The 27,575-nt window shown below is 48.6% G+C and overlaps 1 protein-coding gene and 1 long non-coding RNA gene across 6 annotated transcripts in view; one reads left to right on the top strand and one right to left on the bottom strand.

Annotated features, from left to right (window-relative positions):
- Positions 1-1,324: 1,324 nt before the first annotated feature.
- LOC129510347 (uncharacterized) lies at positions 1,325-4,854 on the bottom strand. Its single transcript, XR_008664573.1, has 2 exons — positions 4,522-4,854; positions 1,325-1,451 (listed from the first exon to the last, which is right to left on the bottom strand). It is a non-coding gene; the product is annotated as an uncharacterized LOC129510347 (long non-coding RNA).
- Positions 4,855-5,513: 659 nt separating this feature from the next.
- Positions 5,514-27,575, top strand: part of ZNF710 (zinc finger protein 710) — a 66,090-nt gene continuing 44,028 nt past the window's right edge. The window contains exons 1-3 of one of the 5 annotated variants that reach the window (XM_055326453.1): positions 5,514-6,133; positions 15,996-16,204; positions 22,188-22,296. Coding sequence is in view for 1 of the 5 variants with exons in the window: in XM_055326454.1 (XP_055182429.1) it covers positions 8,139-8,143 (5 nt within the window). In the remaining 4 variants the exon portion in view is untranslated. Of the gene's footprint in view, positions 6,134-6,846; positions 7,166-7,641; positions 8,144-15,995; positions 16,205-22,187; positions 22,297-27,575 lie in introns of those variants that run through there. The other 4 variants (XM_055326456.1, XM_055326455.1, XM_055326457.1 and 1 more) reach the window with 4 other exon arrangements.

Here is a 27,575-nt window from a genome sequence, read left to right as displayed (position 1 = left end):
CTTCTCCTTTTTTTTTGTTTTGTTTGTAGTTTCTGCCAACATAAATAATACTTTGATAAACATCCTTAACACACATTTTTGTCCACTTTGTTGATTCTTTCTCTCAGATTTCTAGAACAAAAGTTACTGAATCTAAGCAACTTTTAAACTTCTCTTGATTTCTAATACCAAACAATTCTCCAGGCTTTGTATCAATTAGCCCTCCCATAGCAATACCTGTTGTCATTGTGGCTTTCTTGCATTTATTTGTTTTTAACTGTTTGGTGACACCAGCAGTTTCCTGTTTACGGTCAACGACCTGTGTTTGTTTGGGCGTATTTTTATTCTTATATTTATGCAAAGAAGGCCAGTTAAGTTATGGATCCAAGGGAGGATGGGAATAAACTTATGCAAATAGGCACCTTTGGTTACAAGTAAGGGGTCAGAGGAGGTGGACTGGAGATGGACTATCTGAAGCACCCTGTCATTACTCCTGGAAAAATATTCTGCAGATGTCAGAGGTTAGCCCCATTTATCCAGACTTTCGCTTTCCTTTGGGTTTGCCCTGGAAATCCTGGGTATTCCTAAATTGTAACTATAAGTTCTGAGGATTTTGAGTCAAGGCCCATCTTCTGTGGAAGCCCAGTCACCAACCCAGTGCTTAGTGACTCTCCGCCAGTTCTGGGTCCCCGGCTACTAAGCTGGTCTTTCAGGTGCCCTAGATCCACCTCTGCTTTTCCACAGCCCCTTTTAGCAAGACCCTGGGGTCCTACATCTTTCACTGGCTGGATTCCAGTTCGGAGGCTTTATACTAAAACTTGAATTTTAAATATTGTAAAGCAACTGGTGATACTTTTTTAAATGTCTGTTTGGTTTTGTCAATTGAAAGAAACAGATTTTAATATTCACCTCCAAGCAGTTACTCTGGCGAACACATCAACTGAAACACCAAAGAGCTGTGTTTCATCTCTTTTCTCAGCTTACAAGATTCCTCAGATTTTCAGAGATGGATGTGAACATTCTGGAAGGCCTGTGGCATGAATGCATCCTCCTTCAGGGAGACCATGAGGATGAGCACACCTTATAATGACAAACCTTCCTTCCCATTTCTGCTCTAGGCGGGCAACCATGGCATTCCCAGGAGAGGCCTCCATTTGCTTCTTCTGCATCACGAGAGCTGATTTCTCCCTCTCTAGTGTGAATCTAGAAGCTTCCTTCCTGGGTTGAGGTAGGTCAGGGGACTTGGCTCAATAGCAGTGGTATCTGACTATGTGTCTAGCCCCTTGATGGGAGCTCCTGACATTCACATGGTCTTTACAATTTATGAAATACAGCGTCACGTGGCCCGTGTCATACATTACTTGCTTTTATTCCTCCCAACTGCCCCCAGAAGTGGACATTCCTCAAGTTTAAAAAGGGATCAGAGAAGGAAGTGGGTCACCTGCCCCGACCAGTTGTCATGGGGAAGCAATCTGTGGAAAAAAAAAAAAAAAAAAAGGTAATAGGGAGGTCCATGAAGGGAACAGGTGCTCTAAAGAAAAAGAGAAAACAGACATGCCGGAAAGGAACTCCCAACCTGAAACTCTGGCTTCAAGGTCTGGTCCAGCCACTCCACAGCTGTGGCCTTGGGAAGTTTGTGGGTTTTTGTTTTGTTTTGTTTTAACATTTCTGTGCATCCGTCTCCTCCTATCTAAAACAACGAGCAGGGGACTCTGGGTGGCTCAGTGATTGAGCATCTGCCTTTGGCTGGGGTGTGATCCGGAGTCCTGGGATCAATTCCCACATCGGGCTTCCTGCGTGAAGCCTATTTCTCCCTCTGCCTATGTCTCTGTCTCTCTCTCTGTGTGTCTCTCATGAATAAATAAATAAAATCTTTAAAATAAAAATGAAAATAAAAATAAACAAAACGATGAGCAGAATATGACATCCACATCCACCCAGCACTCCGGTGCCTGTAGAAGTATGTTTACCAGAGCAAATCCATAAAAGTGGAAAAGTGGAAAACTGGAAAACATCCCACAGTGCAAAAATTTGTTTAAACAAATTGAGACATACGCACACCATGGAATAGTATCATTTGTTCAGAGTGATAATGTGGACGTTTACGCACAGGGAAGGATATTTGTGGCCTGTTACCGGGGAGAAGTGGCTGTAATTCAGTAGGTGTAGTGCTATGTCATTTTTGTTAATTTTGTAAAAATAACATATTTACATGTATCACTATTCATCTGCTTAACAAGATTCACTCTGCACAGTTTCATCATGATGTGTGCATTTATGTGAGGATATGTGGGTATCAAATGTCCAAGGATTTACACCAAAATATAATGTCTCTACAGGGGGTTCTTTTTCAGCTGGGCTTAGCTGGTTTTCAAATTCTTTCACAATGAACTCGTGTCATAAAGAAATAATAGAAGCATAAAGTGTTTACAATGCATGAACTGGAATGCCGGGGTCTACCTCTATCCAGGGGGCATTTTGCTGGTGCCAAGTTTACCTGCGTTCCTTGGGGAATGAGAAACCCAAGCAAAGGCCTGAGAGGTTCTAATCGATTTAATTAGGGCTCTGGAGGAGTCAATAATCTCTTTTCCTCCCTCTCTCCCTCTCGGTGTGAACTTGTGTGTCTACTTCTCTCCACTAAGCAAATGCAGCCAGGTGTCTGCTCCTAGGGGCCCTCCTGGATTTTATGAGGCCCCCATCACTTCTGATTCCTATTTGTTCTTCGGGTAGACTACAACTCCACTAATCAGGCCAGGACTCTGTAACTCCTGTCTGCACATTCCAGTCATGTTCGGGAGATGACACCCTGGATATCCTGATCAGACGTAGGTGTTCCCCCAATCCCAGTCACCACCCAATCCCAGTCACCTTCCAGGCCATCTTTGAAGGAATGATTCTTCCCCAGAGAGCACATCACATTTCTGACATGGTGAGTCACTTTGGTTTCAACCCAGAGGGTAATGTCATTTCCAGGTTGTAAGGGAACCTCCCTGTCAGTCACTCCCTGATTTATAATAATAATGAATAAAAGTTACCATATGTTGGTACTTATGTCCCAGATCCTGTGCTGGCATGGGCTCAGGTAAGGCTCACCACGACCCTGTGAGTCAGGAGCTTTCATCCTCATTTTATAGATGAGAAAACTTAGGTCAACTTGTCCAGGGATATGCAGCAATAAGCCTGGGCCCTTCAACAGAAGACCCTGTCTCTGCAGCCCACAGGTCTTCTTAACCCCAATTCAGGAGTGAGGAAACTGAGTCTAAGTTATTCACTGAGGCTGCTATCACCCAATTTCATGAAGCTAGCAAGTGGGAGAAGCTAAAATGTGCACATCTCACTGATATTGGGCCTCTTCCCTGACTTGTGCCCTGACACACTCCCCACTGGCCTCTCCTCTGACTTGTGCACCTAACAGTCCTCATTCCCCACTCCCCCACTGCACTCCACACTGCAGCAAATACTTGTGGCAATTCCAAGAATCTGTAAGAATGTTCTCTCTTGCCCTGGGGCCTTTGGACAGGCTGTACCTTCCCATGCATTTGCCTGGCACAGGCCTACTCATTTAGATGTCACCTCCTCCGGAAAGCCATCCCTGAGCGCTCCAGTCCAAGTACCCTCTTCCGTGCTTCCTCAGTTCATCCTTGTATGTGTCCCACAGCACTTGTGGTTGGGCCCCTTCCCCTCCCCTGCAAGGCTACAAAGCCCAAGTGAGGGCCAAGTGTGACCATGGTCAGGTCCTCAGCAGCCAGCACAGTAGCGGGCACAGAACAGGTAGTCAGTAAGCATTTGTTAAACGAATGCTTGATTATCAGAGCTGTGTTCTGCTTTGTTTGGAGAATACAGCTTAGGTGCACTAAAGTGGGAGGATATAAAATGACAGCAATGTGGCTTCCTGTCTATCCTATGAAGAGGGCATAGTAGGCGAATGCTCTGGGGTCATCCCAGGCTCAGTGCTCTGATGTGAAAACCATGTTCTCCTTGCTAAAAGCAAAGTCTCAGGCTACTGTTTTCTCACTCCCAGGCAGAAAACAAACCACGTTCTGAGTGACTGGAGTCACTGCTCACAACACCAGGAGCTGGTTTAGGGTGGGGTGAGGGGCAGTGGCCTTGGGGCTCCAGTCTCCAAAGGCCCAGGCCTAAGGGCAAGGGGGAGGGGTGAAGAGTGGCAGGTCCTGTCCCCAGGAGGCAGCAGTCACTGGGGAAGAGACAATGGGGCTCAGCATCTGCTCCTCGCTGGGAGAAGGGACCCTCCAGTGAAAAGCCAGGGAGAGCAGGGAAGTGTGGGAGGAATTGATGAGGAGAAGGGGTGGAGCCAAGGAGAAGCCGCCGGGAGGAAGGAAGAGAAGGGGAAGGAAGAGAAGAGGGAGGGGTGAGGATTCAGGCTTTCCTTCCTCTCGATGACCTGGTCCTGGGCTGCAGCCGGCTCTGGCATTGTTTCCTGCGGAAACTCTCGGGGCCCCCGGAGACCTCACGTTTCTCCCCCAGCCGCTGGCAGCAGCCCCAGTCCAAGGGTCAGGCATCCAGCAGGTGCTCAATACTTACTTGGGAAAATGAGAAACGTGGCCAACTTTGGGAACTTTTTGCCTTGTTTTCTCCCCACTTCTCCGGAGAAGCTGAGGGCAGAGCAGGTCTTGGGAGCACGCCCAGGCGCCCCATGAATAATTGACCCTTCCTGGCGGCTCTGCCCGGCTCAGCCGGAGGACGCACGACCGGCCCAGCCTCGGAGTCGAGAAGCCGCTCGGAGTGGCGGCCGTTCCCGAGGTCGGAGGCCGCGGGTCCGGCCCGCCCGGGAGCGGGGTCTGGGGGAGGCCAGGCGGTGCCAAAGCCCGCGGGCCCAGGAGGAGGCGCCTGGGGCCTGACCCCAGCGCCGGCAACGGCCACGCCTCGGCGCCCCCCAGCCGTGCGCCCGGGGTGGGGGCTGGGTGGGGAGGAGGAGCCGGGGCCCAGGCCCTGGGACCCCAGAGCCCACGGGGGCGGGGGGGGGGATCGCAGCGCCGCCTCCGAGCCCCTTCCCACCCCCGGCCCGCGCTCGCAGCCCGCGCCGCTCCCTCGAGCCTGGCCGTCCAGGGCTCTGCAAACAGCTGTTTAAAGGCTCTTTTACACTTCAGTGCTCTGCGGGGATGTTTGTTCCAAGCCCATCTGCCTACTTTAAAAATATATAAGTCAAGCACACACCCAGCTTTCCACCCCTGGCTGGGGAGGGGCGGCCTGGGCAGCCCCCGCCCGCACTTCGGAAGGAACCGGCACCCAGCGGCCGCCGCGGCCCCCGCCCCCGCCGACCCTCCTCTCGGGAGGACGCCCCGGGCTTCCCAGGGGGGAGGGGGCGCGCAGCCCTCGGGCCCCCTTTGTGCGGGGCCGGCCCGGGGGCCCCCATTTCCATGCGAGCTTCTGACGCTCCCCCTCTCCCCCGCTTCAGTTAATCTTTGTTCCCCTTTTCTGCTGAGAGGAGAAAAAAAAAAAAAGAGAGAAAGAAAGAAAAGGAGGAAAAAAGGCGTGACTTGATTTTCAAACGAAACTCCCACAGCAAACAAAACCCTTTTAGAGAAATAAGAAAGGAGGAAGAAGGAAGAAAAGAGGGAAGAAAAAAAAAAGGAGAAAGAAAACCCTCCAGGCTTTCAATCTGAGTGGGAGAGTTGAACCGAAAGAAAAGAGAAAGAAAGGAAGAAAAATCCTCTCTGCGGTAGAAAGAGAAAAGAAAACTTGGGCTGACAGGAGGGGGGTGCTGGGGGGGCGGTGGAAGGAAGTGAGAAAACAAAAGAGAGATAAAAGGGCTGCTTTTCTGTCTCTCTTCCTCTGCGAGCTGGGTTAGGAGGAGCTGTTTTGCATCCCTTCACGTCAGCCCTGCCTCATTCCCTTCTTCCAGGGAGGGAGAGAGAGAGCGAGCGAGAGAGCGAGCAGGAGGGAGAGAGAGCGAGAGAGGAGAGGGAGAGGGGGGAGAGGGAGAGGGAGAGAGAGAGCGAGAGAGCGAGGGAGAGAAAGAGAGGAGCCGGAGGGAGGGCGGCAGGAGCAGGCGGCGGGCGCGCGTGGAGGCGGGCGGCGGGCGCGCAGCAGCAGCCCGGGCGGTGGGCAGCCAGGAGCCCCCGGCCCGGCCCCGGCCCCGGCCCCGGCCCCGGCCCGCCGAGGGCCCCAGCGCAGGAGCCGCGCCCGGACCAGGGTGAGTGTCCCGCGCGGCCCCCGGGCTCCGGCCCCGCAGCCCCGGGCGGCGCGCCGGCGGGGGCGCGGGGGGCGCGGGGGTGGGTCGCGGCGGCCGGCCGCGGCCGACCCGCCCCCCGCCTCTCCCCGGGGACGGCCGCGCGCAGGCCCGCGCCGCGCTGCAAACATGTCGTCTTTTCCTTTCACTTCCACATTCCCTCATGCCGGGGAGCTGGAGGGAGAGAGGGAGAGCCGGGGAAAGAGGGAGAGATGGCGTCTGGGGGGGGGGAGGGGGAGGGGAAGGAGGGAGGGAGCGAGCGAAAGAGGGCGAGAGCGAGGAGAGCGCGCGAATGGAGAGAGAGAGAGGGAGCGAGAGAAGCAGAAATGAAAGGAAAGCGCCGCGGTGGCGGCGGCGGCGGCGGCGGCGGCGGAGCGGGAGGCCCGGGAGGCGGCGGCGGCGGCGGCGGCGGCGGCGGCTCCGGGGCCCGCACGTGGGTGTCCCGGCGCCCCGCGCGCTCCCCCCACACCCGGCCCGGGACTCAAAGTTTCACCCCCTCGCCGCGCCGCCCCGCCCCTGCGGCTGCCCACAAACTTTATTCTCCCGGGTGGGGGGGGCTGGTGCGCGTCCCCGCCGTCCCGGGTGGGGGGTGGGGGGCGGGGGAGGGCCGAGGGCGCCGCCGCCGCGTGGGGGGCGGGGGCTGGGGGCGCCCCCGGAGGCAGCTGGCGGCCGCGCACCGTGCGCTGCGGGACCCGGGCCGCCCCCGGCGGGGGAACCTGTTGAAGGCGCTCGCCGGCCGGCGGGGTCCCCGCGGCCTGTCCCTGGGCTCCCTCGTCTCACTTCCCCTTCCCCGCCGCCCCTCGCTCGGTCTCCTCGCGGTCATTTTCCTAATTGGACGGAGCTGTGGGGTGTGATCGCCGGCGTCAGACGAGGGGCCGAGAGGTTGCCGGGTGGGCGCGGGGACCCGGGGACCGACGGGGCAGCCCCTGCGGGCGCGCGGAGCCCACAGACCCGGCCCCTGTGCCACCGCCCCCCTAACTGCGGACTTGCTAACTAGTGCGTATCGGATTTTTTTTTTTTTTCCAACTTGCCTTTTAAGATGACTTGTATGGTCGCTGCAACTGCTTCCCTCCAGTCTAGGCTGTAGTTTGGGAAGGTAGAAGCAGCCAGGGAGGTGCTGGCGTGGGTTTTAACTAACCCAAAACGGTCCTCAGTGTATCTCTGAGCTCTTCGTCGGTTGGGGCAAAGGCAGGGCCGCAGCCGGGGTGCGTTTTCACAGGGACACTGTGAGGGGCTCGTCCTTCCTTGTCTGAGCGGCCCAGCGAATGACCATCCTGGTGGCCCACCTTTGAGCTGCAGGCTGAGCGCCTTTATTTCTGTGCAAAATGGAAAATCCTAGCTGGTGGTTGTCCTGGAGGGGACGTAAACGGTTCCCGTGGGCACCTGGGAAATTCACCCAAATTCCCCCACAGGTGCTCAAAGCGGGACTTTGCACCCTCGGGGGTCACCCAGCCAACTTTGAAGCTACTCTTTGACACGTGTAAGCGAAAACAGTCAAAGTTCAATTTCTCCCAAATAGAGGGCTCCTGGGCCTGCATCCCTATTGTGCTCTTATCAGGGGCCTTCAAAGGACCGGGTCTTATGGGAGAAGGGAAGAAAACCACCCCTAATTGTCATTAGACATTAGAATATGTATTTTGAGCGGTTGTGATCAATCCATGGGCCTGTCCAGTTTTGATTTTTGAGACCAAGTATGATTATACCTTTCTTACTTGTTTTAAAGTGAATATATTGTTTTCTAGAGCTTTCTTGGTGGTTTTGTCACCTGGGCCAAGCACCTGCCTGACACATAAGTAGTTACCTATAGTTCCAGATGCATTCTTGTTCCAGAAACCTGCAGGACCTAGCTTTCTCACAGGAAGGTAGTGGGAGTAGAGCTGCTTTCTTTTGAGCAGGGGGAGTTGGACATTTGGGTCACTTTTTTTTTTCCTCCAGGCTCGCCTGGTTGCCCACCTGTCTGTGGAGGGAGATGCGGTAAGTTGAGGGGAGGGCAGGTGCTTACTGTTCTCCAGGCAGAGTCCTAGGTGAGTCCTTGTTCTGTGGTGTGTGGCCGGTAGGCCATTTGTTCTGCACTTGGGTCACTTCCATCCCAATGCATTTCCTACTGAGAGACTTATTTTACGCTCTCTGTCTAGAGATAAGGAGACAGACAAGGTCTGGAATGGTTCTCGAGTTGAAGGAAGGGAGACTAATGGGACCACCAGAGATTTTGTATGACTTCTATTTTAGGTTTGCCTTGTGGCCTGGAGATATTTCTATCAGAGTTTTCTTTAAAAGTCAAGTTTGAAGTTAGAAGGGAGTAAATAAACCAAGGAGAAGTCAGGTATATCTCAGAGGATGCTCCTCACAGGCTCTTCATCTGGCTCGCTCGCCACCATGTCCCAGGGCAGGAACTCATGTTGCTGAATTAAGGAATAGCTGAATCTGCTGAGTCTCTTGGTAATGATGGTTGATGGCAACCCTTAGACTTCAAAGACCTCAGAGATTGTCTAAAAGAAACTGAGGCACAGAAAATCTCCATGCCTGGGGCCACACTCTGTTGGCAGAGCCAGCACTTGAACATGGGCTTTCAGAGTCCATTTCCAGTGCTCCTCAACCCAAGGCCATGGCCTCTATTCCTGCTGGGAATCCTGAATCAGGCTCTGTCCAAAGAGTGTGGCTCTGAGAATAATGAAACCATGGGTGTATGCTACCTGCATGAGACAGGTAAACGGAGCACCCCATTGTCCAGGTGTTTAAACACACACTCTGTTCTGGAGGATTTGACAGGCCAGCATGACTGCTAGGGAACCAGGAGCAAAGTCCACCAGTTCAGTGGGGCAGGATTTTAATCACTGGGATGTTCCTAAGTCACACTCAGCGCTTTTTGATCTGGCGTGCTTTGTACTTGTGTGCGATTTACTTAAGATTGGTCTGTGGAGAGGAATGGGGGTGAAGGAAGAGCCAGAGACCTGAGCTGATATCAGATCTCTTACTGGAATATCAGCTCGTGATGGTAGAAAGCCTTTGTTCGTTGCTTAGCCCCCTATGCCCAGAACAGAGCCTGGCACAGGGCTGGCCCTCAATAATACCTGGTGATTAAGTGTATTGGGCATTGGGAAAAAGACCTATCTCTCAGAAGGAACCCACCACGAGTGACACACAGAGGCGGGGACAGGGAGGTGATTGATGGGACCTGCAGAGTTTTGCAGTGAGTCATGGCTTCAGACAAGCTCCAGACAGGTAAGGCAGGAGCAGCAGGGAAGAGTCGATCCTGAATAGGTGGAGCCACTGGGTAGAGATTGTGCCAAACAATAGAGAGACCTTGAATTGTACTGGATAGAGGGAGAATAATAATAATCATGGATCTGGGACCAGGCTTGTGCTGTGTATTTCTGTCCTTTAGTCCTTGCAGCTGCTGCTCCCTACGTCATTATTCCCATTTGGCAGATGGGGAAACTAGACCGCAGAGTAGTTGGAGTCACTTGCCCAAGGGCACAGAGCTGATACCTGAACCCAGGCCACCTGACCTTAGACTTTGCCTCCTCCACGAGGTCAGGCATCTCTCTGCCCACACCAAAGAGCTGAATACTTGGAGCTTTGGGGTTCCTCAGAAGGATGGCAGTAGAAAAACTGAAAAAGAAGCTGTTGGTCTGCAGAGGAATGAGGCTGGACAGGGAGCGTGGCCTCTGCTGTGGTTGCCGGGTCCCGTACAGTGCTCGGAGACCATTTGCCCAACGAAGATTCCAAGAGAATGCTTCTTTGGGAGGCCTAACTGTTCCCTAGGCAGAGTGGCTAGTACCAGATCGGGGCTCTTTTGCACTTGATAGACATTCAGGAGATGTTCTTCTTTTGAAAGATGCTTTTCAAATTAAATTTCAGTTGGTATGTGTTTGAAACTTGGGGAATTCTAAAGCTAGCAGTGTCGTTGTTGGTCTTGAGGCCTCCAGAAGGTGTTTTCCACGTGTATGATCCATCCCTTCCTATTCCAGAATGCTGGCCCAGGCCATTCCAGACCACAACAGTCCCCCTTTGGCTGCTAGTATGACTTCCCACTCTCTGTGCTGGGCCCGACCTCATGGAGCTTATAGTCTCCCTGGGAGACAGACACTGAGCTAATAATTATACAAATACTCTTTAATTACAGTTGTTATAAACGCTTCAAAGGGAAAAGTACAGAGGCCATGGGAGCTGGTAATCAGGGAGGATGGAGGGGAAGGAGGAGGCTTTCCTGAAGAAAGAGCATTTAAACAGCCACAGGAAGGGTGGATGAGGAGGCTTTAACTAGGGTGGAATAGTCTGTTGACTGTGACATAAACTCCTGCTTACTCTCAGTGGCCCATCTACCCCCAGCAGCAGCAGCATTGCAGCCTAGGAGCTTGTTAGAAATGCAGAATCTGCATTTTAACACAACTCACCTGCATGGTAAAGCCTGAGAAATGCCGAAGGAGTCCAAGCACTGAACCGGCTAAGTTCTCAGCTTTGCTGTGAATGAGTTGGGTGGCCACGGGGAAGTCACTTCTCTGGGTTAATGAGGGAATTAGATCATCTCATGAGTTCCTTCTGGCTTCTGTCATCTTTGGCTTTTCCTGCTTTGTGCCATTTCTAAGCTTATTAAGAGTGAGGGCCTGGGCGTCTGCAGTATCCACCTCTGCAGGGCCTTCGGTGGGAGCCCAGTAGGCACCAGTCCGTGCAGTGGTCTGACTTCAGCCAATGCTGGGCAGTGGCCTGACCATCAGAGCTTTGCAGAAGGACCAGAATGATTCGCAAAGAGCATGTGGAGCTTTGTTGCACACAGAGTGATAGTCTTAAGGTGACCCAAGGAGGATTTGGCCTGAATCAAGAGCAAAACTGGCAAGGGTCAGAAGGGCTTTGGGGAAGAAAGGTGTAACATTTCTGCCAAAAGCGGAACCTGAAACGAGGGAGTTGCTCAATAGGCCATTGCTTGTGAACTTAAGACTTGAACCATTGCCACAGAGTTTCGTGCCTGAGATCCTCACATCAGCATAGAGAGGACCAGAGGGCCAAGACCAGTGGTCCTTGAGCTTTGCAGCATTGGGGGCACCGGCAGCTGTGCAGAAGGTTACGTGCATGTATGTGCACTTTGCTGGGGAGAGGACCCATAGCTCTTGCCAGCCTCAAAGGGATCTCTGGCCTCCCGGAACTAGGGGCAAATGCCTCTCTTAACTAATCTCACCCAGCTCTCTAATGACACAGCACTTAATATGGACCAGGCACTAGTGTAAGCACTTTCCACATATCTGTTCATTTAGGTGGAATAACTTTCCCGAGGTCAGGTGTCAGAACCAGGCCTGGCCCTGAGTAGTTGGGCCACAGAGCCCCTGCTCACAAAGCCTAACTTCGTAACAGGCCTTGTACAGGGATTAGGGGAGAACTCTTTTGGTAGAACAGAAATTGAGATTACGGAGGCCCCTACGATTACCAGTGTCCCCCAATTGCCCATGCATAAAACAGAAAGGAGACCTGTTACAAGCTACACCAGGTTGCCAGGCTAGCCCATGAGAGCCTGTGTCACTGTTGGGCCCAACTCATTTTTGTTTGCTAAAAAAAAAAAAAAAAGAAAGAAAACAAGTTGGCCACAGTGCTACAGGCTAAATTAAAAATTTTAGCATTAGGCAGAAAGATACTTGCAGCAATGCACTGTCAAATAAGGGGTGAGGTGGTGGCTAGAGATTAGGGCAGACTCCAAAAGGGGGATCAAAAGATGTGAGAAGCCAGAGCAGAGCCAAAAACCTATGTCGAATCAGCAGCTTCAAAAGGTGAAATGACTGGTTCTTATTACTTACTAATTAATGTGTGTAGCTCGAAGACCTGACCCTTCCCCCATCCCCAGTGCCTTACCCCCAACTACAGAGGCCTTTTGTTTTCTCTTTAATTCATTTCTGTGCTCTGTGCATTTTTATCAGTGTGTCTTATCTTTATCATCTATATATTTATAAACGGAGTAAAAGGACTATTAGAAGTGGGTTGACCTCTAGGGGGGGTTTAATTCTGTCTTCTGCAACCATCATCGTAAAGGTATCTCTGATATTAAATATATATGCTCTATTGTGTGTATATTTTGGGAGTACTGAGAGAGATGTTGGAAACGGGAAGATTTTCAGCACAGTTGGAAGCTGAGAATAGGGGATCCCGTTGTGGTGGCCCGACCACATTCCCTTTCTTCCTTCTGCACCCCCAGTGTGGAGTAAGTAGGGGATCAAAATCAGGTAAGAATGATCCCCACAGAAAGCAGGAATGTCCACCCTCCAGATTTACATGGGAAACTGTAACTTCTGTGATGACTCTTGGTTATGTGTGGTTTGTCCTCTGGGTCACATCTGAATGCCATCCGTGACCCCATCCGATTCCCCGGAGGGCAGCCATGGGATAGGCTTCCAGATAGGGAAGGCTATCCTGCATGTGTTCGGTAAAACACAAGAGCCAAACCTATCATAACCTCCTCACATCCAAGCCAGCCTCTTGAAGAGCATCAGGTACCCTTTGGAGGCTGGCAGTGCTGGTAGGTTTTTTTTTTTTTTTTAATTTTTTTTTAATTTTTATTTATTTATGATAGTCACAGAGAGATAGAGAGAGGCAGAGACACAGGCAGAGGGAGAAGTAGGCTCCATGCACCGGGAGCCTGATGTGGGATTCGATCCCAGGTCTTCAGGATCACGCCCTGGGCCAAAGGCAGGCGCCAAACCGCTGCGCCACCCAGGGATCCCCAGTGCTGGTAGGTTAATCCCACTCTGTGGTGTTTGATCCTGGGGTCTCTGCCTCACTGCCCCTCAGGGCCACATTCACTAGCCACAGACCATGAGTTCACTGTGGACTTGCCATTAATCTGAAAGCAGGTCACGTCTGAAATTCACAATTCTTCCCATCTCTCACCACTGCACAGCCCCTTGAAGCACCCTTTGCCCAAGTTGGGGAACCAGTGCCTACCCACTGGGGGAACATGCCTACCATCAATTCCATCCCTAGATCCCCTGTATCCTGCCCCAGCTGCCTCCATAGGCCTGAGCACATCCTCCTGTGCCCCAGTCCCATACCTACAGGTACAGACACACCTGTCTCCCTCTCCTTTGGCTCTAACTCTCCTCAACTCCTGTATCACTCTCTCCCCACCTAGGACTTCACAGAGAAGAGTTCACCCGTTCTGTCCCTGCCTCCTCTGTCCCCCTCTTCTCTCCGGCTCTGAAACAGCAGAGTATTTCACCCCCCACTCCCACCTGCTCTCACAGGGACCCTGACCCATCCCCTAATCCCACCTGGCAGTCCATTTGGAGACCTCTACTTACCTGACTTCTCCATAGCAGATGCTGTCACAGAGAGTGTTGGCTTGTCACTCTGGGCCCGCTTCCTCCCTCTCTGACCCTGTTTTCTGCCATTCCTTTCTCTCCTGGCTACACTGGGTGCCTCAGCCACGGTTCCCTGCTACTCTTTCCTTTCCATGTCTGGTTTCAGCCTGCAAGGACAGGACTCTTATCCTATGTCCCTGTCTTCCTGTCTCCTATAAACAGTTTCAGAGCTAGTTTTACATTGGTTATAGTTTTAGATATGGATTTCTTTCTACCATCTTATTTTGTGCTTTCTGTTTCTTCTTTTTCTGATTCTTCGTTTATTCCTTAATTTTTTTTTAATTTATTTATTTATGATAGTCACAGAGAGAGAGAGAGAGAGAGGCAGAGACACAGGCAGAGGGAGAAGCAGGCTCCATGCACTGGGAGCCTGATGTGGGATTCGATCCCGGGTCTCCAGGATCGCGCCCTGGGCCAAAGGCAGCTGCCAAACTGCTGCGCCACCCAGGGATCCCTTCCTTAATTTTTTTAAAGACTTTATTTTTAAGTCATCTCTACATCATGTATCCCAGGGCTCAAATCCACACCCCAAGATCAAGAGTCTCATGCTCCACCAGCTGACTGAGCCAGCTAGGAGCCCCTGTTCATTCTTTTAAATCGATTAAAAGGGTTTCTTTTTTTTCTTTCTTTCCTTCACTCTGTTTTTTCTCTACTGCTTTGCAGTTTATACACTGTTTCTATTCTTTTGATGCATGCAGATTGCAGGTTTAAAGTTAGTCGGTGTCTTCCTTTTCTCAAATAATACAAGGACCTTGGAATGCTTTATATAAAGTCACATTCAGTTGTCACACAATGGTTTAGATGCATCTTATTTCTCTCTTCAGTCACACAAATCAGGCATTCATTCATTTACTTATTTTCACGAACCCAAGGTCATGACCTGAACTGACATTAAGAGGGACACTCAACCGACTGAGCCACCCAGGCGCCCCCAGGCTTTTATTTTTAATGTTCTATACAGTTAACCTTTGCTTCAATTTTCCACGTATATTCCATTTCATTTACTTCTATTGCTCCTTGCATCTCCAACCTACTTTCTGGGATCAGAACATCACGTAGTAAAGATTTTTTAGTCATAAACTTTCCAGTTTCTGTTTGGCAAGAATTTTATGTCATCCTTATTATTGTTTTAGTGGGTATAAAACATTAGCTTGACAGTCATTTTCTCTGAGTATTTAAAGATCGTATTCCAGGGGCGCCTGGGTGGCTTAGTCTGTTGAGCATCTGACTCTCAAATTTGGCTCAGGTCAAGATCTCGGGGTCCTGAGATTGAGCTCCACACCCAGCGCAGAGCCTGCTTGTGCCTCTCCCTCCCTGCCCCACTCTCCCCGTGCTTTGCATGTGAGCATGCACGCATGCATGCTCGCTCTCTCTCTCTCAAATAAATAAATAAAATCTTTTAAAAAATAAATATATAAATAAAGATAGTATTTATTGTCTTTTGGCCATTGTTGATGTTGAGAAGTTTGGTAGCACAATTACTGTTTTTCTTAGATAATATCATCTGCCTGGTTGTTGGTGGTGGGGTGTGTGTGTGTGTGCACTCATTGGTATGTTTTGCAGTACACTGTTAATTACTTAGGAGTGGATTTGAATCTCTTTGGCTAAGGATTCATTGGGCTTCCTGAAACCAAAGATTGGTGACTTTTGTCAATTCTAGAGGATTTTCAGCAGTTGTCTCTTTCTAATATTGTCTCTCCATCCTTATCTCTGTCTCTGTTAGATCTTATTCTATCCTTTATATCTCTTAATTTTCATTTTCAATTTTTTGGTTTTTTTGTAATGTTTTCTAGATAATACCTTACTTATCTTCCAGCTCACTAATTCTCTCTTCAGTTATCTCTAGTCTTCTGGTTAGCCCTTCCATGGAAGTATTTTTAATATCAGTATTAACTCACAAATTTTAATATATTTGATATGTTTCCATTGGAGTTATTATTTTTTTTTTTAATGGTTTATTTCTTTATAGTTTTTTTTAATTTTAAATTTTTTTTTTTTATTTATGATAGTCATACAGAGAGAGAGAGAGAGGCAGAGACACAGGCAGAGGGAGAAGCAGGCTCCATGCACCGGGAGCCCGACGTGGGATTCGATCCCGGGTCTCCAGGATCGCGCCCTGGGCCAAAGGCAGGCGCCAAACCGCTGCGCCACCCAGGGATCCCCTGGAGTTATTATTTTTGATGTTCATCCTTTGAGTTTTTAATCTGGATGCTTATATTTTTTTTATTTCTGTGTTCCTATTTTATCCTTTTCTGAGTATGCATGGTAGTTTGTGTTTTGTAGTAATATCTTACTCCTTACTTGTATTTTTAATTCCTCATTTTATTAATCACATTAAACATACTTATTTTGTATTCTGTATCCACTAATTCCAGTCTCTGAAGTGTATGCAGGTATAGTTCTGTTGTATGATAATTCTGCTGATTCCCACTCTTGAGAACTTGCTTCCCATGTGTTTCATGATTTTTGTGTTTATTTTTAAGATTTATTTGAGAGAGAGAGATAGCATGCCATGCGCGCGTGCACACACACACGCACATACATGTGATGGAGAGAGGAGAATTAGGAAAAGGGGAGCGAAAGAGAGTCCTCAAGCAGACTCCTCACTGAATGCTGAACCCAACACAGTCCTCAATCCCAAGACCCTGAGATCATGACCCAAGCCAAAATCAAGAGTCACATCCTTAACAAGGTGAGCCACAAGGTACCCCTGTATGTGTATTATGATATTTGATTGTGAGTTTATGTTTATTGGGATCCCTGGGTGGCGCAGCGGTTTGGCACCTGCCTTTGGCCCAGGGCGCGATCCTGGAGACCCGGGATCGAATCCCACGTCAGGCTCCCGGTGCATGGAGCCTGCTTCTCCCTCTGCCTGTGTCTCTGCCTCTCTCTCTGTCTCTCTGTGACTATCATAAATAAATTAAAAAAAAAATTAAAAAAAAAAAGAATTCTATCTGTGAGAATTCTTTAAGGTATGGGATGAAAGTACATTCTTCCATACTGGATATGTTGCTTTCTGCCAGGCACCTAAAGGCCCTTCAGATGGGTCCATTTATTTATAAGTCTTAGTGTGCAGTTTTGAGGGCCTGGCAATGACCACAGATCCTCAGAGGAACCTTTTCTTGAAAATCCACCCACAGCTAACACTAGGCCAGATTACTTCCTTCCTGACTATATACCACGAGACACCCCACTTTGTCTCATTGTTCCCCTATTGCCAAATACTTTTTCTATTTGGACAAAGTCCTGGTCATGCCAGGCCCAATTAAAAATCATGTATCTTCAAAAAAAAAATCATGTATCTTCTAAAAAAATAATAAAATAAAAATAAAAACTGTGTATCTTCTGAGCTTTCCCCATGCCATCCCTTGCAGAAATGACTTGTTCTTCCACATCCAGTGGCCACTGTTGCCTTACCTCTTAGCCTGTAGGTGTGTATGTTTAGACCCCACACTGGACTCAGCTTCCTGAAACCTTGAGCTGTGTCATTTATTTCTGGAGCCCCAAAGCCTGGTTCACTGTTGGGCATAGTAGTTGCTTAATAGATACCTATTGATTGAACAGAATTTATGGGAAAATCAATTCTTCTTTTCTTCTTGGATAGTAATTAAAAAAAAAATCTAAGCACTAACCTGCTCTGTAATCTTGGACAAGTCCAGTTCACCTTTTTGGAGCTCAACGTCCTTATCTATAAAATGAAGGGACACTTCTGAGATTTCTGCTTGCTCTAAGATGCTGAGATTCAGCACGATCTGCATGATTGTCAGTCACGATAACATGGATCAACCCTTGGCTCAGGAATGGAATGAAGGGATATGAGGGCCATGGAGAGAAAGAGCATGATTTGAGGCAACTAGGCGGGATTTGGAAGACAAAAAAGAGAAGGGAATCAGAGGTCAATTAAAGGTAATTTGATATGAAATAAAGATGGCAGGATCCCGGGTGACTCAGTGGTTTGGCACCTGCCTTCGGCCCAGGACATGATCCTGGAGCCCCAGGATCAAGTCCCACGTCGGGCTCCCTGTAGGGAGCTGCTTCTGCCTCTGCCTGTGTCTCTGCCTCTCTCTCTCTCTCTGTGTCTCATGAATAAATAAATAAAATCTTAAAAAAAAAAAAGAAAGAAAGATGGCATTTTAAAATTTGTGACTTGAGACAACATCTTGATGGCTTTTTAAAAAACAAACAAATTATAACACAATCGATTTCAGATGGCTTAAAGATGGTAAATACAAAAAAATGAACCTGGGAAAATACTATGGCTTAAAACCCAGAAGCCATAAAAGAAAATATTGATATATTTATTCACAAAGTAAAAAATTTCTGTGTGGCTAAAGTCATCATAAAGGGAATCAAAACTGGAGAACATTTTTGCTATGCAGGTCATAGAGCTGGTTTCCTTAATACCTAAAGAACTCCTACAAATCATTAAGAAAAAGACCACCTACACAATTAAAAAAAAAGAAGATTTTATTTATTTATTTGACACAGAGAGGGAGCATGAGAAAGCACAAACGGGAAATGGGAAAGGGAGAGGGAGAAGCAGACTCCCCGCTGACCAGGGAGCCATCCCAGGACCCTGGGATCATGACCTGAGCTGAAGGCAGACGCTTAATCGCTTAATCGACTGAGCCACCCAAGCACCCCTCGACTCAACTTTTTTTGTTTTATTTTATTTCCTCTTTTTTTTTTTAAGTAGCACTAGACCCAACATAGAGTTCAAACTCATGGCCCCAAGATCAAGATTCGCATGTTCCACCAACCGAGCCAGCCAGGCATACCCTCAACTCAGTTTTTAAAATAGGCTAAGAACATGGACAGTTCACAGAAAAGGAAATACAAATGGTTCTCAACCATGTAAGAACATGTTCAGCCCACTACTAACTAGAGAGATGCAAGTTAACTCCACCATGAAAAAGTGGCAATGGGAACAGATACTCTCACAACTGTCGATAGAGTGCATATTATATAGAGAGGATTTTGACGATATTTATTAAAATCCAAAATGCACAAGCAATTCTAGTTCTGGGAATTTTTATCACAGGTTTGTTGCATAACATGCAAAATGAGCATTTTTCAAGATAGTTCTTTACATCTTGCTTGTAAAAGCAAAAAACAAACAACCAAACAAAAAAAACCCTTAATGTTCACCAGGAGGGAGCTGGCAAATAAACTGTCCTTTGATCATACAATGCAATACTGCAGCTGTAAAACAAAAGAATGTGAAAGCTCCCTATGTGTTGATGTGGTCCTGGTCACTGAGATAGTTTCTTAAATGAGAGTACAAGATAGAAGGCCCAGCAATGCAATAGCTCTGCAAGGTTACTTTTTCTACATTTTGAATTTTGTGCCTTGGGCATATCTAGCCAAAAAAAAAAGGGGGGGGGTATTTTTAAAGAAGGAAGTTAGAGTAGAAAAAAGGAAGGGTGGGTGGGAAGAAGAATCTCACCTTTTCTCTGCATTTTCACACAGGTTATTTTACTCCCATCAACAACTCCCAGTAACGTTACCATTTTTATAGACAAAGAAACTAAGGTTCAAGTCTGAAGTGACTTGTACAAGTTCATAGAGAGCCTTGGAACCTGGCGTTGAATCCCGTTATCACTCCAGAACCACTGGGCTCCTGCCTGTAGATCAGTATTTTTTTTTTTTCCTGTTTTATTCCCTTATTTTTAACTGATACCCCATTGGTCAGAGACCAGTGGCTATGCACTGTGGCCTAAGGTCCGCCCCTCCCGAGGGAGTGAGTGTGAAGTTCTGTCCCACCCACCCCAGCTGGCTGTCCGGTTCACAAATGTCTATGGGGCAAAGCTCAGACACTAGGTGGTAGGGCCAACCCAGAGCCCAACCAGCCACATCAGACACAATGAGGAGGATTAGGGATGGGCTTTGCAGTCCTACCTTTGAAGTTCCCGGCTTTTATCAGAGTGTCTGAACCTTAACATTATTTCAAGGGAGCTTTTATTACTGTCTATGAACTGGCCTCAGGTAGGTACCAGCTGCTGCCAGGTGCCAAGGGAACACTTCCTGGTGCCTTAAGCTGGGGCTTTCACTTTGTTAGATGGTGAAGTTTGTAGGGCTAAAGGTACTTGGTACTCAGAAGATTCTGGAAGAATACTTTTCTGTTTCTATTTTTCTATCCAGAGGTGCAACTGGATGGCATCCCTTTAATTAAAGGGAAGGAGAAGTGCTTGCTTTCTTCCTTTTTTTTTTTTTTTTTTTTTTTTTTTTTGGTCTCACAGAAATACCTCCTATGCTGTTTTCAAATTAAGAGTATTGACGGCTTCTTTTTTTGTCAAGTAGAAATGCTGTAGGAGAACAAAGCTAAAGGTGTTGGCCATATATAGTATGAGGCTGTAATTTATAGGTACAGCTTCACCCAGGGGAAGAATTTGATGTCTTTAAGAGATATAAAATCATCCAGCACCACCTGTACTCGTGTGTGGTGTCATATTTATTTTCTAAGTTGGAGTCATCATTTCTTTAGAAATAGGCAGGGTCCTTTGGAGCTGAGGAATGCTTTTGGGGGTAAGAAGTCTTCAGGGTCTGTGGGCCTGAGCCAACATGTCCAACTCCCTGTCACAGTGCTACTTGGCATCTTTACAAGGGATGCATCCTAATGACCCACCCTGTCCATCTTTGTTTGTCTGGCCGGTGGAAGTGCCTTGAACATCACAGAACTGTCCCCATGTAAAGTTTGTACCCAGCTATTTACTGAACACACGAACGGACAGGAGGCACCCAGTATATGTCCCTCAAATGAATAAACTTTTATATTTGAGGTAGACTTTAAAGCTTTTGATCATAAAGAGGACTGGAGAAATACAGATGTCTGCCATTATTCCTCCTTGGATTTTCCTGATGCTTGAATAATTAAGACCATCCTCTGTAGAATTTTTCCTTCCTTGGTCTTTAGGTCTCAGGCTGAGGCCAACTTCTGTAAATGGTGTGCTGAGTACTCTCAGTGCCCTCAAGTGTTCCAGTCCATCATCTGCCTGTGTTCCAGCTCATTCTCCGGGAAAACTTCTATGTAACATCAGCTAAGTTCTTTTGCTTTGGTTACAGAGCTTGTCAGAATTTGTCTTCCAGGCCCTTATTTTATTTTATCTTTTTTTATTTTAATTTTCTAAAAGATTTTATTTATTTGAGAGAGAGAAAGAGCATGAGTTGGGGGAGGAACAAAAGGAGAGGGAGAAGCAGACTCCCTGCTAAGCAGGGAGCCCAACACAGGGCTCAGTCCCACAGCACTGGGATCATGACCTGAGCAGAAGGCAGGCACTTAGCTGACTGAGCCACCCAGTTGCCCCTATTTTAATTTTTTTATAAAGAAAAAGTACACATGTGAGCAGAGGGAAGGAGCAGAGGGAGAGGGAGAGAAGAGAATCCTAAGCAGACTCCCCAACGAGTATGGAGCCCATGCAGGGCTCAATCTCATGACCCTGAGATCATGACCTGAGTCGAAATCAGGAGTCCCTCAGTTAACCAACTGAGCTATCCAGGTGCCCCAAAACTCACCTTTTAGAGCTTTTATACCTTGGTTGTAAAAATTCATTCCCTATACCCAGGTAAATTAACCAGTCTCAGCTCAGGAACGGGCCTGTTTTTTCCAAAACCTCTCTTTCTTTTTGGATTTACTGTCTAAAGAGATGGCTGTTGTCCTGTGTCCTCCATGAAGGACAAAAGAAATGTTTGTTTTGCCTTTTTTGCACCTTGGCCCCTCTGCTTGCTCTCCTCTTCCTCCCCCGGTGACAGTTATTTGAAGGATCTGGACTGAGAAGTTGGGTTCTGAGTTTTCTGGAGGGTTTGGCTCTCTGCTCATGACTCACACCCTGCCTGCACGCAGAAAGCCCTCCCGGAGATTTTAATTCCTCCTCACTGGAAACTACCCCTTAGTTCTTGAAAATATTCTTAGGCGATTTTAAGATATCTCTGTTCAGTTTGTTTGTTTGTTTGTTTGTTTCAAATCCAGTTCAGGTTTGAATGTCCCAAGGAATGAATAGTCTCTTGGCTCTTGGATCTCTTCCTTTTGTTTTTTAGAAAATAGATTTTATTGATTTTTTTCTTGTTACAAAGAGATTTGTGATTTTTGCAGAAAATTTAGGAAATATAAACAAGCAAAAAGAAGAAAGAACCCTCTATAATTATTAATATTTTGGTATATTATATGCCCTCCCACCCTATATTTTTTAATTAAAATGAGATCATACTGTGTGTACCTTCATGTTACTTTTTCTTTTCTTTTCTTTTTTTTTTTGCTTTTCCTTAACAACTTGTGATTAAAATTTTCATGGAGTTAAACCTCTTCCTCCAAGTCACTTTATTATTTTTTTTTATTTTAATTCCAGTAGAGTTAGCATACAGTGTTGTATTAGTTTCAGGGGTGGTGTAGCGATTCAACACTTCCAGGACTTCCCAGAGCTCATTGTGCCCAGCTCACTTTAAACGGCTGCATAATATGCTTTCGAACAGAAAAATCATAATATACTTAATCAGCCCTCCTACATTTACATTATTTCCTCTTTCTCTGTCTTATAAGGAATGCTGTGGTGAACATCCTTGGGTGTTTTTGTCCACAGCCTTGATTATTCCTTGGCATCTGTTTCTAGAACGGAACCCCTGGCCCAAGGACACAGTCTAAAGTCTCTCTCTCTCTCTCTCTCTCTTTTTTTTTTTTTAAGATTTTTATTTATTTATACATGGCAGAGGGAGAAGCAGAAGCAAGCTCGTTGCAGGGAGCCTGATTCGGAACTCGATCCCAGGACCCGAGAATCACGACCTAAGCCAAAGGTAGACGCTCAACTGCTGAGCCACCCAGGCACCCCTAAAGGCTCTTGATTAAGATAGTTAAACTGCCCTCCAGAAAGGTTGTCTCATATTTTTTACTCCTTTTGGGCAAATCCAAAGTCATTTTCTTTTAAACCCCGGCTGTGTGGTTCTCAGACATCACTTGCCAAATGTTGAGCACCTGTTGGTGGAGAGCCAGGGGTCAGGGAAGGTCTGAGCTGAGCTGTGATGGAGAAAGTCCCATCCTTGCCCCTTGGTTAGCAGTGAGACTCTAGGGCTGTGTCTCCCCGGACTGCAGGCAGCTGGGCAGGCCCGCAGCTCCCCAGGGAAACCTCAGAATGCCCTGGACAGTGCTGGCTTTGAGGGCTCAGAGTCTCTCAGGGAGCTCTGACAGTCTCCCTTCCAAGAGGATGCTCATAAAGCAAACATCTGACCCTAACACCAGAGATCAAGGCTACCCCTCCCAATCTGGGTCGGGGTTTGGGGTCTTGGGTCGGGGTCAAGGTGGGGGGCGGCTTCCTGTACTGGCCCCAGGGGGAGTGCATCTGCCCAGGCCTCCAGCCACCAGCCTGACTCCTCCACCATTGCCCTGGAGGGGAGGGAGGGGGCCAGGAGGGAGGTTTGATGGAATTACTGAGGAAGTAACATTTGCTTAGGCTAAATCGAGCCTTCCTGTTCCAGCTCCACGCTCGCTCTTCCTCCTTTTCGGCTCTCTTCCTCCTGCATGTCAGCGTGTTCTTTATGGTAGTTTTCGTTGGTGTGGCCTCTGAGGACCTTCCCGACTTCTTAGCTTCCCTCTTTCCTCTTCTCTGCTGCTGACACCCAGACTGGTGCCCACCCTCCAGATCTAGCACATTCAGGCAAGTCCCTGCCCTGCTCTGGTTCCCAACCCCCCTTCACCATCCTGTCAAGAGGGTGGCCCAGTCCCGGCCTGCCCATCCTTCCCGGGCCTGGTGGGAAGGCTACAGGGGTTCCTGGAGGCCCAGGCTGCTCCCCTGCAACCCAGAGACACAGTATGCTAGCTGCTGCCCATAGGGTTACAAAAAACAAAACACACAAAACCCAGCCCCCGGAGATGAGGGACAGACGTTTCAGTTTCTATGAACCTGTGCTGGAAATGAGAGGCGCGTGTTGGGAGACAGAGGCTGGAGGTTTCCCCTGGGGTGGGCTTTGTTTTAAAATTTAATATGCTCTTCCTTTCTCTCGATGCACCAGCGACGGCTCCTGGCTCTTTTGTCATTGTAGCCTCCGTTATCTGTCTGCTGGATGAGATCTCTTATCTGCCCTGTCCTGGCTCTCTTCCCTGAATGGCCCATCGCCATCCCACACTCTCGACCCCACCTCACCACCGCCACCCCCCATTTATGACACATTGTTAGAGCCCATTCTGCCACCTTACGTAAAATGGAACTTGTCACTTTGCTTCTGAGCCGATTAAGACCTGGGGAAAACCTGGGTCCGCTTTTAATGGTGTTGGACCCACCAAAGGCACAAGCAGTGGGCAAGTCTGGTGTCCCACTAGAGGGGGTGTAGAACCCCACCCTGAGCAGTGGATCCCAGGGTGGGGGACTTGGCTCAGGGTGGCCTGAGACAGAGTCATAGATTTGCTCTCGTATGTGTTCCACCTTGTGCCCTGGCGCTTTCTTGGCCCAGGGGACTCTGTAGGACAGAAATGTTTTCAATGCAGAAACATGGAGCTGCTCTTTTCCCCACAAGCTCTCCATGAAAGTGGGCACCGTGGCAAAGGGGGGGATATTACTTTCAAGCCACAAGACTCAGGTTCATGGGAGCCATGGCTTTCCGTCTTGGCTCATCATCCCCTAGCCCTGATGAGGCACAACCTTCCTGCCAAGCCTTAGTTTCATGGCCTGTGAAATGGGTTTATAAGCCTACTTTGTATAACTGTGCTCTGTGCTGTGTAACACATGGTTATCACTGTGACCTGAGTACAGCAGGGCAGTGAAGTCAGGGAAGAGCCATCCTGAATTGTCTTGTCTCTTATAAATCTCCTTACTTGTCTCTTTCTTCCTTCATCAGATCAGCAAACATTTACCAAGTACCTACCATGGGCTAAACTCTGTGATGTAAAGGGAAATGACAGGGCTTTTGTCCACAGTGAGCCCTCAGCCAGAAGGAATATTGGTTATGCAAACAAGAGCATGGGAAGTTAGGAACATGCTGGGAGCAGGGGGGTGTGCAGAGAAGACTGCCTGGTGGAGGTGGTATTTAGCCGAGGCTCAGCAGGCAAGGGGAGCAGGAGCCTTCCATTGGGTAATGGCACAGCCGAGGTAGAAAGAACAGGCACATGTGAAGACTCTGGTGATTTGGTGTGGATGGAAGATAGGATGTGTAGGTGGGATGGTAGGAGATGGGGCCGGAGGTGTAGGTAGGGGCTGATCTGGGAATTTGTCCAAAGGCTTGGGCTTGATCCAGAGGCTAGGCAGAGGCCCGCATGGGTTCTGAGCAAAGAAGCAACATGATAGATCACTGGCATGAACCAGGGGACTTGGGACTTTTGTTGTTGTTAAATCCATGTGGGGAAATCCTCTTGGAAATGTTGATCAGAGTGGAGATCCCTGGGTGGCTCAGCAGTTTAGTGCCTGCCTGTGACCCAGGGCATGATCCTGGAGACCCTGGATCGAGTCCCACATCGGGCTCCCTGCATGGAGACTGCTTCTCCCTCTGCCTATGTCTCTGCCTCTCTCTCTCTCTCTCAATCTGTGTGTCTCTCATGAATAAATAAAATCTTTAAAAAAAAATGTTGATCAGAGAGTTGAGAAACCCCTCAGAGGAATAAGTATAGCACTTTTGCTTGAATTCCTTCTCAGTTCACCGAAAATTTCAGCTTTGCACCAGTTGTTTACAGATAATTTACAAAAGTACATTTTCTATGCTTGATTGTATTTCTTAAAACTCACCAAGAAATAACCCCAAGTAAAATTTTTCACCAGGGTGTGTTCCTTTTTTTTTTTTTTTTAGACTTTTCGCCTCTTCCGTTTCCACCATTAAGTGGATGATGCCTTCGGCCGACGCTTGCAGAGGCTGCTTGCCTCTGTGTCCGCGGTACCGCCCAGTAGAGCGGGCATTTAAATGGAACTGCTAAAACTTAAAAAAAATCAGTTTAAATTTAAGTTACGTTAAATTATTATTATCTTTTTAGATTTTGTTTACTTATTCATGAGAAATAGACAGAGGCAGAGACACAGGCAGAGGGAGAAGCAGGCGCCATGCAGGGAGCCCGACATGGGACTCGATCCCGGGCCTCCAGGATCCCACCCTGGGCTGCAGGCGGCGCTAAGCCGCTGCGCCACCCGGGCCGCCCAGGTGTGTTCCTAATACATATTTATAGTTACCAAATTGACTTGAGAATGTAGGAAGATCTTTTGAAATGTTGCATGAGTGCATGAGATCTTCAGGCTGGGTTTCCCTAAATCCTGGCAAGAGAAAGAAAACCAGTGCTTCTTCAGCACCTGCTCTGGGCCAGGCACAGGGCTAGACTCTTAATTCAGTAATCCTGCAAGGAACAATGTTCCAGACTCGTTTTAGAGGCAGGGAAACAGGTTCACGAAGGTGGCCACTTTCCCAAGGCCTTGTAGCTGTAAGGGATGATAGGGGGATTTGAACCCAGGTGTGAATAAGTCCAGAGTTCACACTCCATCCATTGAACCACTCTGCCACCCAACCCCTGGAACACAACAGAACAGTAAAGCAGAACATACGGAGGTGGGCCAGATGAGCCACTGGAGAGCCTGCTAACTTCTAGATAAAAATTAAACCGAAAACACGAGTTCACTTCCATCCTCCCTCTGTAAGTTCTTCTGCTGGCTGATGTGCTGAGAACACTGCTTTCCTGGAGAGCATTCTTCCAAAGGGTGATAGCTCCAAGTCCTTGGCTGCATTCTGATTTGGGTATTTCAACCCGCTGTGTAGACGCTGCATGGAGCAGAGGGCAGGAAGTTGGTGCCTACAGGTGGCATCAAGCTTAAACATAGACATGCTTAAAGGTACTGCTCAGAACATCCAGAGTGGTGGGCAGTACTCTGCCTGGATGTAGGAAGCCACAGGAACAGCAAAGGGGGGCAGGCAGGGTTTTTAGAGAAAGGATGTCTGTGGCTCTTTTCCCTGGCGGCATCACGAGACCCTCCTCCACACCTCTTACCTGCACCTACCCAGGTAGTGAACGCCCTCCAGAGATAAGACACCGCTGGGAGTTGGGCACACACCCAGGGCTCTCTGCCTACCCCTGCCCTGCTTTTGGCCCTTGCTGTCTTCTTCGCCTGGCCCCCTTAATACATTCCGTGTGGGGAAGGTACCTCCGTCAGGATTCTCTTCCCCTGTTTTCTAAGTATCTCCTCCCTATGATGCAGGTGGCCCCAGACTACCCACCAGACTGGACAGAGGGCTCATTGGAAGCCAGTCGAGACATCTGAGGGTCCTCCTGCCCCAGCATGCTTTTCTCCCTCCTCCCTGCCACTGTCTTCCAGTGCAGAGGAGTCGGATCAGTGGGGATGGAGGGCAGGGAAACAGAAGAAAGACTCCAGGGTGAGGGACTCCTGGTAATGGTAATGAACGTGAGAGGGGGAGTCAGCCCAGGTGGCTGGCTGGGCCAGTGCACCTGTGCGGCATGCTCACTGGCCCGTGGTTCTGAAAGAAAGGTCTCCCGGGAACACCTGGACTACCTCTCCATTCCCTGTCTCATCTTTTTCCCCCACTGCCCCCTCTCCCTCAGCTTCCCTCCTTGCTTCCTTCTCAGGGTGGGCAGCCACGGAGCAGGATATCTCTGGATCTTTTCAGAGTTGCTGGTATTGGAGGGAGCCGTAGTTGCTGGTGGAACAGCCAAGGGGACCGCCAGCCACCTTTTCCATTTGCAAGAGCCCTGGTGGGGGAGAGGGGCGGTTGGCCAGAGTTGCTCCACGTTCAGCTCTGGCAGTTGACCTGGGGTTGAAAATGTGTTTTTTTGGGTAGGCCTTAGAGCTCATATAGGAAGGGAGAAAATAAAAGCCTACATGGGTCAGTTGTGGCAGTTGGATTTTGCCGTTTTTTTCCTTTGAGGAAGAACTCTGCCATCACAGTAATGAGGGCAAGCTCATTTGTGAGTAGGGACTACGGAGGATGAGGGTGGCTCTCCTGGGTACCCCCCTGCAAATGAATGTCCTCCAGAGGGGACCTCCAGCACCAGAGTGACTGTGAGTCCCTCACAAGGGCCACCATCTTTGGGAGTCATTACCAAATCTTTGGGGTCCAAATCTAGGCATTCCTCCGGTTCTTACTGGTGACTTCCT

The sequence above is a fragment of the Nyctereutes procyonoides genome, unplaced genomic scaffold (genome assembly GCF_905146905.1).
Source record: "Nyctereutes procyonoides isolate TBG_1078 unplaced genomic scaffold, NYPRO_anot_genome, whole genome shotgun sequence".
Taxonomy (NCBI): domain Eukaryota; kingdom Metazoa; phylum Chordata; class Mammalia; order Carnivora; family Canidae; genus Nyctereutes; species Nyctereutes procyonoides.
The sequence above is the reverse complement of the archived record's forward strand: the minus strand, read 5'-3'. Positions and strand labels throughout refer to the sequence as shown.